Source organism: Trichosurus vulpecula, chromosome 8 (genome assembly GCF_011100635.1).
Source record: "Trichosurus vulpecula isolate mTriVul1 chromosome 8, mTriVul1.pri, whole genome shotgun sequence".
NCBI classification, from domain to species: Eukaryota; Metazoa; Chordata; class Mammalia; order Diprotodontia; family Phalangeridae; genus Trichosurus; species Trichosurus vulpecula.
This window is the reverse complement of record NC_050580.1, coordinates 254,917,386-254,930,971: the sequence shown is the minus strand read 5'-3', so window position 1 is coordinate 254,930,971 and position 13,586 is coordinate 254,917,386. Positions and strand designations below refer to the sequence as shown.

The 13,586-nt window shown below is 37.3% G+C and overlaps 1 protein-coding gene across 2 annotated transcripts in view; it reads right to left on the bottom strand.

Annotated features, from left to right (window-relative positions):
- BTBD7 (BTB domain containing 7) overlaps positions 1-13,586 on the bottom strand; it is a 75,387-nt gene that overhangs the window by 43,973 nt on the left and 17,828 nt on the right. For both annotated transcript variants that reach the window (XM_036734685.1, XM_036734684.1), the window contains 2 exons: positions 7,626-7,813; positions 5,832-6,911 (listed from right to left, as the gene is read on the bottom strand). In XM_036734685.1, the coding sequence (XP_036590580.1) occupies positions 5,832-6,911; positions 7,626-7,707 (1,162 nt within the window). In that variant the 5' untranslated portion in view covers positions 7,708-7,813. The remainder of the gene's footprint in view (positions 1-5,831; positions 6,912-7,625; positions 7,814-13,586) is intronic.

Genomic DNA, 13,586 nt, shown 5'->3' with positions numbered 1-13,586 from the left:
ACTTGATATAGGCATAAAGAAGAGTCAGGAGTGAACCCCAGGTAAGGAACCCAAACGCCTCAGCCAGTAAGTCACTAAGCATTTACTAAGCCCCTGCTATGTGCCAAGCACTGATACAAAGGTGGGCAAAAAGAAAGCCACTACACTCAAGGAGCTCATCATCTAATGAGGGAGACAAGATGAAAGGCTAGGAAATAATTAACAGAGTGAAGGTACTAGAATGAATGGGAAATCAGAAAAGGCTTCCTGTGGAGGTAGAGAGGAGATGAGCATCCCAGGCACGGGAACAGCCAGAGAAAATCCCTGAGTTGAGAGGTGTAGTGTCTTGTTCCTAGAACAGCAAGGAAGCTAGGGCCAGACTCCACTGGAGAGAAGTGGAGAGAAGATACATTATGCAAGGCTTTGAATGCTAAGCAGGGATTTTTTTATTTCATCCTGGAAGTGACTGGAAGCTTCTGGAGGATAACAACCTTGTATACGTGCTTTAGGAAAACTAGTTTGGTGGCTGGAGTGAAGAGAGATTTTTTGTGGCTGGCAGACCAAGCAGCAGGCTGTTGCAAGGTTTGAGGAGACGAAGGCCTGTCCAGTACTAGAAGAGAGAAGGGGGCATTATCAAGAGATGCTACAAAGGTTAAACAGACAAGCCTTGGAGGAGGATTTAGCATGAGAGAAAGTGAATTCAGTTTTAGACATGATGAGTTTAAGATTTCTACAAGGTATCCAGTTCCAGATGTCTAATCAAAGCAGGGAAATCTGATAATCAGATGGATGGATTTAAGGGAATGATAATCAGTTCTGTTTTGGCCTTATTGTATTTGAGATGCCTACAAACGTCCAATGAGATGTCCAATCATTCATCTCTGCAACTCACGTAGGAGCCAGGAGAAAGATTAAGGTTATTTATGTGTGGATAATAGACTTTGAAATTCAAACCAAAAATCAGTGAAAATATAAATAGCACTTGGTATGATTTAATAGTAAAGTGGGAACTAGTCTCAAAGAAGTATCTAGCAAGTGATTACAAGCTGGGAGTTATTTGTTGGAACAGAATTGCTTGTTAATATTAGAGAATCTTAATTATTTCTCAGTATATTGTAAAAGTTAAAGTGTGGAATTCCAATACAAGTTGTTATATGTGATTGTGATGAAGTTCTATCATGGTACAAGAAATGAAAAGCAGGACACTCCAGGAAAAACCCGGAAAGACTTACGCGAACTGATACAAAGTGAAATGAGCAGAACCAGGAGAACACTGTACACAGTGACAGCAATAACTGTGAATGACTTAGCTATTCTTGGCAAAATAATGATCCCAGACAATTCTGAAGGACCGATGATGAAAAATGCTATCCATGCCCAGAGAAAGAGCTGACGAAGTCTAAATGCAATCCAAGTATACTTTTTTTAAACTTTATTTTTCTTGGTTTGGGGGGGAGGAGGAGGGGTCTAAATTTTCTTTCACAACATGACTAATGTGGAAATGCATGATGCATGAATGCGCATTGTATAACCTACATCAAATTGCTTACCTTCTTAATGAGGGGAGGAGTAGAGGAGAAAATCTGGAACTCAATTTTTTAAAAAGAATGTTAAAAATTGTTTTTAATTGGGGGCAATTGTAATTGGGGGAAAATAAAACAATAAGTCATTAAAAATGATAATGCTAAATTGGACAGTTCTCTCATATATTTATCTATCGTTTTGGATGCATATCCTCTTTTAAAGTCCTATTCTGATTGCCTCATTCTGGGATGGAGATGATCCTGGGCTCTCAAAAGTTATGACAGCACAGCTCAACCTCAACCTCTGGAAACTTTGACCATGCATGTAAAGAGGCTTGAATCTGACTGAGCCCAGCCACGGTCTGTCAGCCAAGCAGCAGACTGGCTAGGTTCAGAAAGTCTAACTGCCATAAGGTTGAACATTTGGCAATGAAATTTTTTTGGCCATAGCAATTCCTAAAGATGATCTCTAAGGCAAAGAGGGGCTGGGATTTGTACTGGTGGTGGGAGTGCTCCCAATGATGAAGTCAAACTTTCAATGTATATTGAAAAAAAATTTAGGAAAAAATTTAGAAAAACATTGCTTACATTCTAACAGGCACAACAAACCAACGTATTTGGAGAATGAGCAAAACACTGTGTTTAAGTTAGTCAGAAGATAACCATGTGGAACATGATCATGATTATCTTCTGATTTGATTTAAACACAATATTTTGCTAATTCTGAAAATCATTGCTTTCTTGTATTTATGTGAATGTAAGTTTCTGGGCTCTAGAATAGTCATTCAAGGTCTTTTAGAACTTGGACTTTAGAATTTCACTAACTCAGAAGATTATTATTTTCTAGATTCTTTATTGCTTTAAGCATACCTTTATAAAGTTTCACCATATAGCCAAGAGGGAAAATAGATCTAATATAATGGCCAAGTTTTCCTACTTTATAAATTACATGGCTAACAGTTAACACTTTATTTATTTTATATATATATATACACACTTTATTATACTATATTTATTATATATACTTTATTATACTATATTTATTATATATACTTTATTTTAGTGATTTAGGATCTGCAGTGATCTTACTTGATCTTCACAACTCTGTGAGGTAAGTATTAATATTATCTCCATTTTACAGATGAGAATATTGAGGCTGAGAGAGGTTAGATGACCTGGGTGCCTAAGATCACACAGCTATTTTTTTTTGTTGAAGGCAGGATTTAAACTCAGATCTTCCTGATTACCAAGTTGACAGCTGTATTCATGTAGTGCATGTAGTTTTTATAATAAACATGCATATGTTAGAGAAAGTGCTCAAAAATGTTTGGAGACCGTGAGTTTGGAACCCTGAGAAGTTAACTGACTTGCCTTTGGTCACATAACCAGTATATATCAGAGGTGGGGCTTGGACTGAATTCTGCCTGGCTCTAAGGCCATTTCTCTATACTCTGCTACTTCTCATTCCAAAGAAAGATAAATTAAAAAAATAAATAAAAAAAAATAAAGGAAATAATTTTACCTAACAATAAAGGCCACATTAAATACAGTATAAACATTTAAGCGATATTCATGATGAACATATGTATAATATATAAAAGCAATGTAAAATGCTTTATATCAGAATATATACATATGCATAGTTTACATTTTGGTGCTTGTTCTGTAGGTTTGGGTATGTCAGTGTCTTGGTGATGCTGTCTCTCTCCCAAGCTATTATCCTGACAGTTTAGTTAAGAGAATACCCAATAATGAGTTTTATGAGCTTGGGTTTTTAAATATATCTATTTTCTTCAAATGGGTCATGTATCATGTTTGGGGAGAGAATGTCAGGAACAATCCGGTGTCTCAAAATTTTAAAATAGCAACTACAGGGGGGATATAAACTTTTGACCGAATAATTTTACCAATTTTCATTCAACCAATTTTGTAGTAATGAAAAATAATTTTAGTATACTAATAAGTTATTTAAGTAATTTTCACTTTAACAATGATACTATTAGCTGAATATCTTTAAAGTTGTTTTATAGTAAAATATTACATAAGGACAGAATTAAAGTCTTGTAAAACCAAGCTGTTCCATCTATCATACAGTTTTTAAATGTATTTCTACTTTAAGAAAGTCTGAAAACATTGCTGAGTTTTCACAGACAACTTAAATGTACTGTGATTCACTATTTTCCTAGGTTAAAAGTTAAAAGTCAAATTTTTTGTGTACTGTAAAAATCAAGCATATGATTTAACACAGCTACTGGGGAGTGCAAGGAGAGGGCAATGGTAGGGAACGCAGAGTCTCAAACGACAACTTCCTACCCCCCCCTCTTTAAAAAAGGAAACTCAAACCAAGGAAAGAACAGTTCACAGAAATTATACTATTTACACAAGATAAAAAATTGGAAGCTGTGTCCGCAACAGAAACACCGGAAGTTACTTTAGAAGCAGTCAAGATTTCAAGACAGTCTGCTGGTGTTATCTTATCTTGTTATATGCTAGGACACCTAACACTCCAGGCAAGAAAAAAAGTGAAGAATATTAATAAAGGCATTAGGGTCAAGGGATCCTTGGTTAAAACATTTCCCAAGAGCTATAGTTAAGCTACAATTTTATTTTAAAATTTTAAAAATTATTGTAACCTGGAGCTCCATTTCTAATTTTTGAAAACAGGAAATTATGAATGTAAAAATACTCTGGTTTTACTCTTTTATTTAAATATCTCAAAGACTTTAGAAATCTAATTCTTTGCTTTTCTGGTAATGACACAAACTTTTATGTTTTCCATACTGCACTACTGATTCTCAATTTTATTTTGTAGTGGGTGAAATCTACTGAGCCAGCTTATTTCCTGAAGAATTAACAATATTTTTCTACATTCTTCTGAAATAGAAACATTTCAGTACTGCTAGTACAGCTGAACTCTTAAAAAAATATATATAAGTAAAAGCTTTAACTTCAGAACACATTGAGTTTATCATGTTATACTGGGGAAATAATAAAAAAAATTTTAAAATCGCATTTTAAATCTACCCATGAACAAACCTGCTTATCTACTTTTATTCTCCCTAATTCTTAAGTTCTTTTTTTTGGGGGGGGAGGGGTGGAAGAGAAACTTCTCTCCTATTATTACTGACTATTTTGAAACTATCACATAATCTCAAGAGTTGGAAATGAATTTAGAGATCAATCTAATCTAATGTACCTGGAACAAGAAGCCCCCTTTTAAAAATGCCTTCGATAAGTGGTCATTGTTGGTCTGCTTGAAGATTTACCATGATGGGAACTCATTACTTATTAAAGCGGTCCATTCTAATATGTATAGCTAGCGTCTTAATAATTTGTAATTGTTAGGAAATGTTTCCCTTACAGAGACAAAATTAGCCTGCCTTCAACCTCCATCCGTTGCTCCCAGGGCATTCATTTCTTTATCTCAGTTTGTCAACTTAATGCAAAGTATTCCTATTTAAGAACTCAAAGTAGCCTTTCTAACTTCAACAATATCCTTTCCTCCCCAATCTTAACTACAAAATACATCTAGTCACTTAAATATACGTTGGGAAATCTGATTTTGTTTAATTTCTGCTTCTTTAGTGCTCTCCACAGATATCATCTAGGGTGGTTTTCAAAAACATTTCCAAACACAACATGGTCATGGAAATATAAATATATAACCGTTAGTAAAATTCAAGACTCTCTTTAGTTATGTGGAATGACATTACGTTTTCATTTTCCCTCATCCATTTGTGTACACAACTAAAAATTTTAACATACCATAAACATTCAGTCAAACAGCCCATAGTAGGTGTTCAAATAAATACTTAGTCAACAAAACAAACTTCATATTTCAAAAGATAAAGGAATTTAATTTTAAACTTAGGTCAGATTTGTATCCAAAAGTTTCCAGTATAAGTTAAACTCTTATTGTGGTGAGCCATGGCACTCCCTTAAAAAAATGTATTAAGTAATAGCTTAGATGAAAAGGTAAACAGGTAAGGACCACGCCCATCCTCAAGAAGTACTTTAACAAATTTTTGGAACTTTGAATATGTTAAACTTCAACTTTCCTTTGAAGCCAAATATTCCCTACTGCTTAATCACTGGCATTCTGGAGAGCCCACCAAGGGCCACACTCAGCCTTCATACTGCTGCAGATGACAAAGTTAGAGGTGACCAGGCCCAATCACGGTGCTGAACGTCGCAAACACTTTCCTGAAATCATGATCATTTTAACTAGAATTAACCATCCAAATTAAAAAGAAGAGCATATGCAACTACTAATTCTGACACAAACTTGTATTTAAGGAATATTTATGGAAAATTAAATATATTTCATACCTTGTGCAAGCATGTTAAATTCCAAGAACAGTGCTATGTGATAAAGCTCCATTGCTTCTTCAGCCCTAGTCAAATTTGGCTTTCCTGCTACCAGAGCTTGGACTTCACTCAGACTCCCCACAGAAGGGCTGCAGTGTAAAGCTGAGAGGTCGACTACATCGGTGTACATACAGTTTAAAATAACCTTAGCATATTTTTTTGGTATGATGGACTCATCTAGTATAATTCTAGTGGGAGTCCGCAACGTTCGGTCTGTAATTTCTTCACCAGTCCGTATCCTCCTTTGTAATAAATTTCGAAAAAATGGGGACCGGGCTGAAATAACAGCCTTGTGAGCTCTAAGTTCTTCATCTAAACAGTTCTGATTTCCAACAAAAGCTTCAACTAGTTCAGAATCTGACGAAAAACTGAGGACAACATCATAGTAACACATATAATCAAATAGTCCACGCATATCTACATCGAGGGAATTCGGCGTTCCAAATTCTTCAGTGAGCTGCACTAGTATATCAACATTCTGAAATCTTGAATCCTCCACTCCAAATTCTCCTGTGTAAAGATAGTGTAACAAGGCAGAGAACATGGGCATATCTATACCTGCTGTATTGATGTCCATTATGATCTCTGCTCCATACTCTGGGGAAGAAGAAAGCAGGGTCTTAAAGAATGGACACCTTGCTGCTAAAATGGCCCTGTGCACAGGAAAGCAAGTTTCTTGAAATATTAAGTCTACGTCCGTACAATACTTGTACTCATAAAGATCAGCCATATCTTTTTGCAGTGTTCGAGCTTCCGGTCGGGCCAAGCTGGCTTGCAGAGAAAGCTCCTTTAAGGCTGATGTTCCCTCATATTCCTCTACTAATGCATTGACATCTCTTACATCCCACCCCGAGAGGAGTTCTCGCATCTGCTTAGCGTGGTCAGCAGAGCGGTTGGATTTCCGACGTTTGATAAATTTCTTCTTGAGGGTGGCAAGGCCAGAGGTTTTCTTTTTCTTGTCTTGTGGCTTTTCATGGCCATGGTCAAGACTATATAATTTTGATTCGCATCCATAGCCTTGATGAGAATAGGATGATGTTCCTAAAGCAGAAAATGAATAATTAATAAAAGCTCTTTCCCTTTCTTTTCCAATACAATCTTATTTTCAGTACTCTTTCTGATTAATATCTTTCATGACAGAATTCACATCACCTATACTTAAAGTATTTTTTAAAAAAATTTTAAAAAGGAAACCAAATCCTGGTTTTAGCAGTAGCATAGTAGCCTTTTTTAGGGGAGAATATATAATTCATTCTAATAACTTTTCCATCTCCTTTATAGTCAATAGTGATTTTTATTCAATAAATCAACACATTTCCTACTCTCCGGGCAGATACTATTGGGTTGACTTTTGAGGTTGATTATATTTGAAATTTAAGATTTAAACAGCTCTACACGTGTATAATTAGTAAAGGGTTCACTTGCAGGGCTATGTCCATGTAGATCAAAATAAACAAGCATATCTATACCATTTTAACCATCAGTGGAGATTTGCACAGCATAAATGTGGCAATGATGACTTGCAATTACAGTAAAAATAGCCAAAATTAATGGCCAGCTATGCTCTAGCAGTCCAGCTAATATAAAAATCATATAGACAGAAGCAGAGGCCTCATTCTTTTTTTAAAAAAAAAAACCTATAACCTAAGAGGAAAACTTTTATATATAGCTCAATACTCATCTACTCAGTCTCTGCTAAACACGGTTCTATTAAATTCACTAAAGAACACTGTTAGAAAAAATTGATGAAGTTACCTATAAATGTTTGTTGGGCCTGTGAATTTCCCCCTACCCTTGGGGAACATGAATGGGGATAGTTAGATGCATTAGCACCCATTTTCTTCAGTCACTCAGGCATTTCACCTGCTGGCTCTTCAGAGGACAATCCCACAATCCATTTTGAACCTTCAACCCTGGATCCAAAAGCCTCTTTTCATCCATTTCTTAAAATCAAACAAAAATCATTATATTCATTTTTATGAAAGCATATTTAAAATTGCACTTGAGAGAAAATACAAACATTTGCTGGAAAAAAAGAATAAAGCTGCAAGAGCCTGCATCTGGGGACAAATTATGTTTAGAGGCCAGAAACTAATCACAAACATAATTAAATCAAAATGATAAACTCATACTAACTATATTTTTTCAAGCTGCAAAACAAACCAATGTTAAGTTAGTGAAGATTAATGAGTTAAACTTTTTGTGGATGTATTTGAAATTTAAGGAAAAAAATTAGTCCAAAAATAACAACAAAACAATTTCGTGATTCATACAAATGTTCCCTGAAGTCCCATGGCCCCCAACATTACACTTTCAAGCAATATGGAAAACACTTAGCAATTTCTAGTCATAAATAAAATTAAGTATCAATAATAGATTTTCTTATATATATATACACATGTTTAAAATAATGTTTCATCTATGTCTTTAGGCTTCTTGTTAGAAGAGGAAAGAAAAGAGTGTGAACTCAATCTCTGAGCTATTTGTGTTAGACATTCTATAAGAAATTCTACGCTTTAAACATCAGTGATTTCATTGATGTAGATGCACAAAGAAGATTACAAAGCCTGGATAGGCAGGTGATCTTTGGGAGTTGATAGACCCATAAATTTGAGCCTCTATAATTTAGCTAGGCTGCTCTTCAGAAAACAGACAGCGTGTCTCCAAGCCCATATTCCAAAGCCTTTCCATGTTGGTTGGATAGTTTTCAAGAACCCAGGGTCCCTTCCACATGACATCTGAATAGGATTTTGGTGGATATTAGCAGCACGTTTATAAGATACTATTTATAATGCTTTATATTATTTCTATAATTATCCCCACTTGATCAAAAAAAAATTTTTAATGACTTAAAGATTTATAGTCTTCTAAGTATGTAAGTGAGTAAGTAGGTGATTTGCCTCAGTGAGACGCTATTCTTGGGAAACAGAAGGTATTTTTATTGACAGCACTGCTATCTACCCAGTTACCCAGGCTGTTATCGCTAGAGTTATTTTCAATTTTTCTTTCACCATTCATATCTAATTAGTTGCAAATTATGATAATGATCATCCTCTTTCTTTCCTTAACTCCACCACTTAGAGTCCTTGGCTCCTTTCAAGGTTCAGTCCAAGTACCACCTCCCACAGGAGATTTTTCCTGATTCCTGCAGTTGCTAATGTTGCTTCAAATTTACTTCTTTTTTAACATGTATATTTTACTAATTCATTTTTACACATGCTATGTTCTGATAATATAATGTAAGCACTTTGAGGGCTAGGACCATTGATTTTGTATCCTCACTGCATAGCACAGTCCCTGGCACGTAACGGGTGCTTCACAAATGCTTGTTAAGCAGAATCAAACAATAACAACAGCTGACGTGTCTACACAAACACGTATTTATTTACATGTGTGTGGTCGTCAAGTTTGTACCACACTACGTACATACTTCACTGAGCCTCACAAACGTCCTGTGAGGAAGGTACTATTCCCATTTTACAGAGAAGGAAGTTAGAACAAGCAGCCCATGGTGACACAGCTAGTAAATGTCAGGATCTGAAGAGACTTTTGTCACTTCTAACCGAGGCTTTGATACCATGTTGCATACTTATGTCTCTCTAAGCATATTAAGGTGATTTGTCCCCAAACGAATTCTACGGCTAGTTTTCTACCTAAAACACAAGGAAGCCGACTCCGAGATGTGACTGGCCTGAAGGGCCCAAAATGAAACTGCACAAGTTGAGGAGGATTCCTGATTGCCTAAGGGTATAAAAAAGGCCACCCAAGTACAGAGCGCCCTTCAGATCTGGCAGATGTCTCAGAAATAGGCCAGTCACCACAGCCCGCTCTGCTGACCAGATCCCTCTCTATCTGGGGATTAAGGGGGATGCGCCTAACCAAGACAAATGCTATTGATTATCACAATTGAGTATCATTTTATGCTATGGGTAAGTAAGCCTCCTTTTGTGAGCTACTAAATATTCCATGTCTTATTTCTTTCTAATTTTGAACCTGAACGTCCAGAACAGCCTGGCTTGGCCTACTACCCGTGTCGCCTCAGGCTGACTGCTCTATCCAATGGCCTTGTCTCAACTGATGACCCTTCTGAAGCCTCTGACACTGCTGACTGCCTTCTCCTACCTAGACACTCTCCTCCCTTCTAGGTTTTTTTCCCCTTCGTTCCTCTTCCAGTCCTGTTCCTGACTTTCTCTGGACTTCTGGCAAAGGCTGCTCCCCTTCTCCCACTGGTGAGTTCTTCCTGAAGCCTCCATTTTGTGAAGGGGTGCAGCCCAGACTGCCTTCATTCCCCTGCTGGCTGGATGGACTTTGTCTGGACCTTGAAATCAAGCTCCTGCCCAGGTACCTTCCTCTTTTCAGGTTCCTTTTGTGTTTTCTCCCATTAGAATGAAAGTTCTTTGAGGGCAGCAACTTTCTTTTTGCCTGTATTTGTAACCTCGGCACTTGGCCATTCTTGGCACATGGTAAGGCATATCCTTCCTTCATGAGTCACTGCTCCAATTCTCCTTCCTTAACTTTCCTTTGCTGTATCTTCACCCAAGTTATACTCACCATCATGAGTATCTTCTAAGGCTCAGTCTTGGGCCCTCTAACTTTGTCACTACATTATCTTGGAGTAATCTCATCTTCTCTCACAGGTTCAGTGAACATCTCTATGTAAGTGACATAGCCCTCTCTCTGGAGTCTGATCCAGCATTATTAACTGCCTGGAAGATATTTCAAACTCAACATGAACATAACAGGACTCATTCCTACTCCCCTTTCCCAACTCTTTTAATATTGTCAAGAGGGGGGTGGAGCCAAGATGGCAGCTGGAAAGCTGGGACTAACGTGAGCTCCCCGCCGAGTCCCTCCAAAAACCTATAAAAAATGGCTCTGAACCAATTCTAGAACGGCAGAACCCACAAAACAGCAGAGGGAAGCAGGGCTCCAGCCCAGGACAGACTGGATTGTCTCTGGGTGAGGTCTATCCCACACGGAGCTGGGAGCTGGGAACGGAGTGGAGCAGAGACCAGCCTGAGCGCCGTGGACCAACCAGACCAGGAGCCTGGCGGAGGGGGCCCTAGCGCCCTGAATCAGTGAGCTGCATCAGTTACCAGACTTCTTAACCCACAAACACCAAAGACTGCAGAGAAGGTTAGTGGGAAAAGCTGCAGGAGTGGAAGGAGTTGGCGGTTCGGCTTCCAGCAGGTAGGTGGCGCAGTGAATAGAGCACCGGCCCTGGAGTCCAGTTCAAATGTGACCTCAGACACTCAACACTTACTAGCTGTGTGACCTTAGGCAAGTCACTTAACCCCAACTGCCTTGTCTTCCTCCCTCCAAAACAAAAAACAAAAAACCCTCTAGCTCCCTGGAGACCACCTTTCCTGATCCTACCACTGCTCTCAACTGTATATCTCCCCCGACTTCCACCCAAAATTACTTTCTGTATATATTCAGCATTCTCTATGTACATTTGGTTTACCTCAATAGAACAAGGATCTCACACTTTTTATCTTTTTATTCCTAGTGCCTGGCTGAGTGCAGATGCTGTACTGAATAGTTGAACTGAAAGTATAGAGTATAGAGGGGGTTGTCTACAGAATGGAAGCAAGTCGGATTAGACATAAAACTAAGCATCTCATTCCAAGAATTCTCAATTTCTACTTCAAAAAAACCCCCATTTCACTAAAGCTTTGCACACTTCACACTACATATAGATATATGTAGTGTGTAGTAGACATATGCTGAAGACATTTAAAAGTTTAATACACACATGTGTGCGTGTATAACCTTAATCAAATCCTCATTAAAGGAGTTCTTATGCACAAAAAGGATCTCCCCCACTCCCACCAAATAATTCCACATTTAAGGCAATGTTGCTTACTTTCTGGCTGTATTTGAAGTCGAGAAAAAACTGAGAAGTTTTGTGAGAAACAGAATACTGTCATGTCTACAAAATGGGAAATGCATCACAATTACTTTTCATGAATAGAAGTAACCTAGTAACCCTGAAACAGCAGTACGACAAATGGAATTTCATTTATTCAGCAAAAATTTACCGAGTTCCTACTATTTGAAAGCTACTTGCTACTAGGTACTGAGGAAGATATAAAAATCCAGAGAGAAGTTTACTAGAGCAGGAAAGATGCTCTGTATGAACAAAAACAAATATAATAAAAAGTAAAGTCTGACAAAGTATAAGATATCACAGGAAAGTAAGGTCAGGTTCTGTTAAGGGGAGAATTGGGGTTAGTGACTGACACAACATTTGAACCAGATCTTGAAGGATGGGTCTTAATTTTGATAGGTAGTATTTAACAAACGCTTTATCATTCACTGACAAAGGGAATAGGGCAGAAAGAATACACGCACACGGAATGTTACAAATTAGGCAAAAGAAGCCTAAGCTGTGTCCTTAAACAGAGTATTTAATAGTCCATTTTGGCTGGGACAAAACAATTGCTAAAATGAATGTTTTGCTTTTTGCTTTTGGTTTGAGACAGCAAGAGAAGGTTGGAAGGATATAATGAGTAGGTTTGTAGTGAAGTGAAAAGAGCTAGTAAGCAGATAAAGAGAAAAGTAAAGATGTAAACAGTACAAGAAGAATACAAAGAAGTTTTGAGAAGTGAAGGAGCTGAGCTAAGAGGGTATATACCAGATCAGAGGATCAAAATTTTAGTGCTGGAGGCCATCTAGTCCAACACCTTCGTTTCAGAGATCAAGAAATCAAGGCCTAACACAGTTAAGTAATTTGCCTAAGGTCACATATGTAGTGAATAGCAGAACTAGAATTTAAACCCAGGTCCAAATTCAGTAGTCTGAATACCATACTATGATGCCTCTCTAAAATGCCAATAATAACCCTAGGAAGAATATCTATTGAAACTGCAGCTTGGGACTTAGGGGTGAATGGGTTCTAGAACACCTATTGTGGCTTATGCAACAGTTAGAATATGGAACTCCTCAGATAACAGATAATGAATATAAGTGTGTCACAGTCCTTTAAGAATGTCTGGAACGCTGAAGCCTTGAATAAGCTGATACTGGTAACAAATGCTAAGGTCAACACTGAATTGCCACTGATGGAGTTCAAATCAGTAGGCCCTAGATACTGAATTATATGGTAGGTGTGACTTGTACTATTAGCAATCTCTGAAAGACTGTGCAGAATGAAAAAGATCAGATTATCCTGTCTTTTTAAAAAGGGAAGAAACAAATCTGCAAATATAGGTTAGGAAGCTCAACACTGATTTTGGGTAAAATTGTAGAATACAATATTAATTAAGGAAGTGATTAGTGAGAAAATCCATTACTATTAGGCAGTATAAAAGACAACTATGAGAAATTCAGAGAAATGTATGAAGACTAAAAGGAGCCAGAGCAAATTAGGCAGACCCAAGAGAACAAAATACATAATGACAATATAAACCAAGACATCATTAAGAGGAAGTACAACTGAATAATGAAATACCAATGATGATCTTGAGAACAAGTACAATTCAGAAGATGAACTGAAGATGTAGAAGTCATTTCTAAAGAGAAAATGTGCTAATATAAGAAGTCATTAGCAAATATTTCCCTCTGAATTGAGTTACAGCAAAAGAGTTCAATCTCAGTTTGGCTGTGCCATATATCTCATCATGTATAATTCTGTCTGTTTTACCAATGCTTATTTATTGTGAAATCCTTGAAATCTGAGGCTATCACTTCTATCCACTTAATCGTATTGTAATT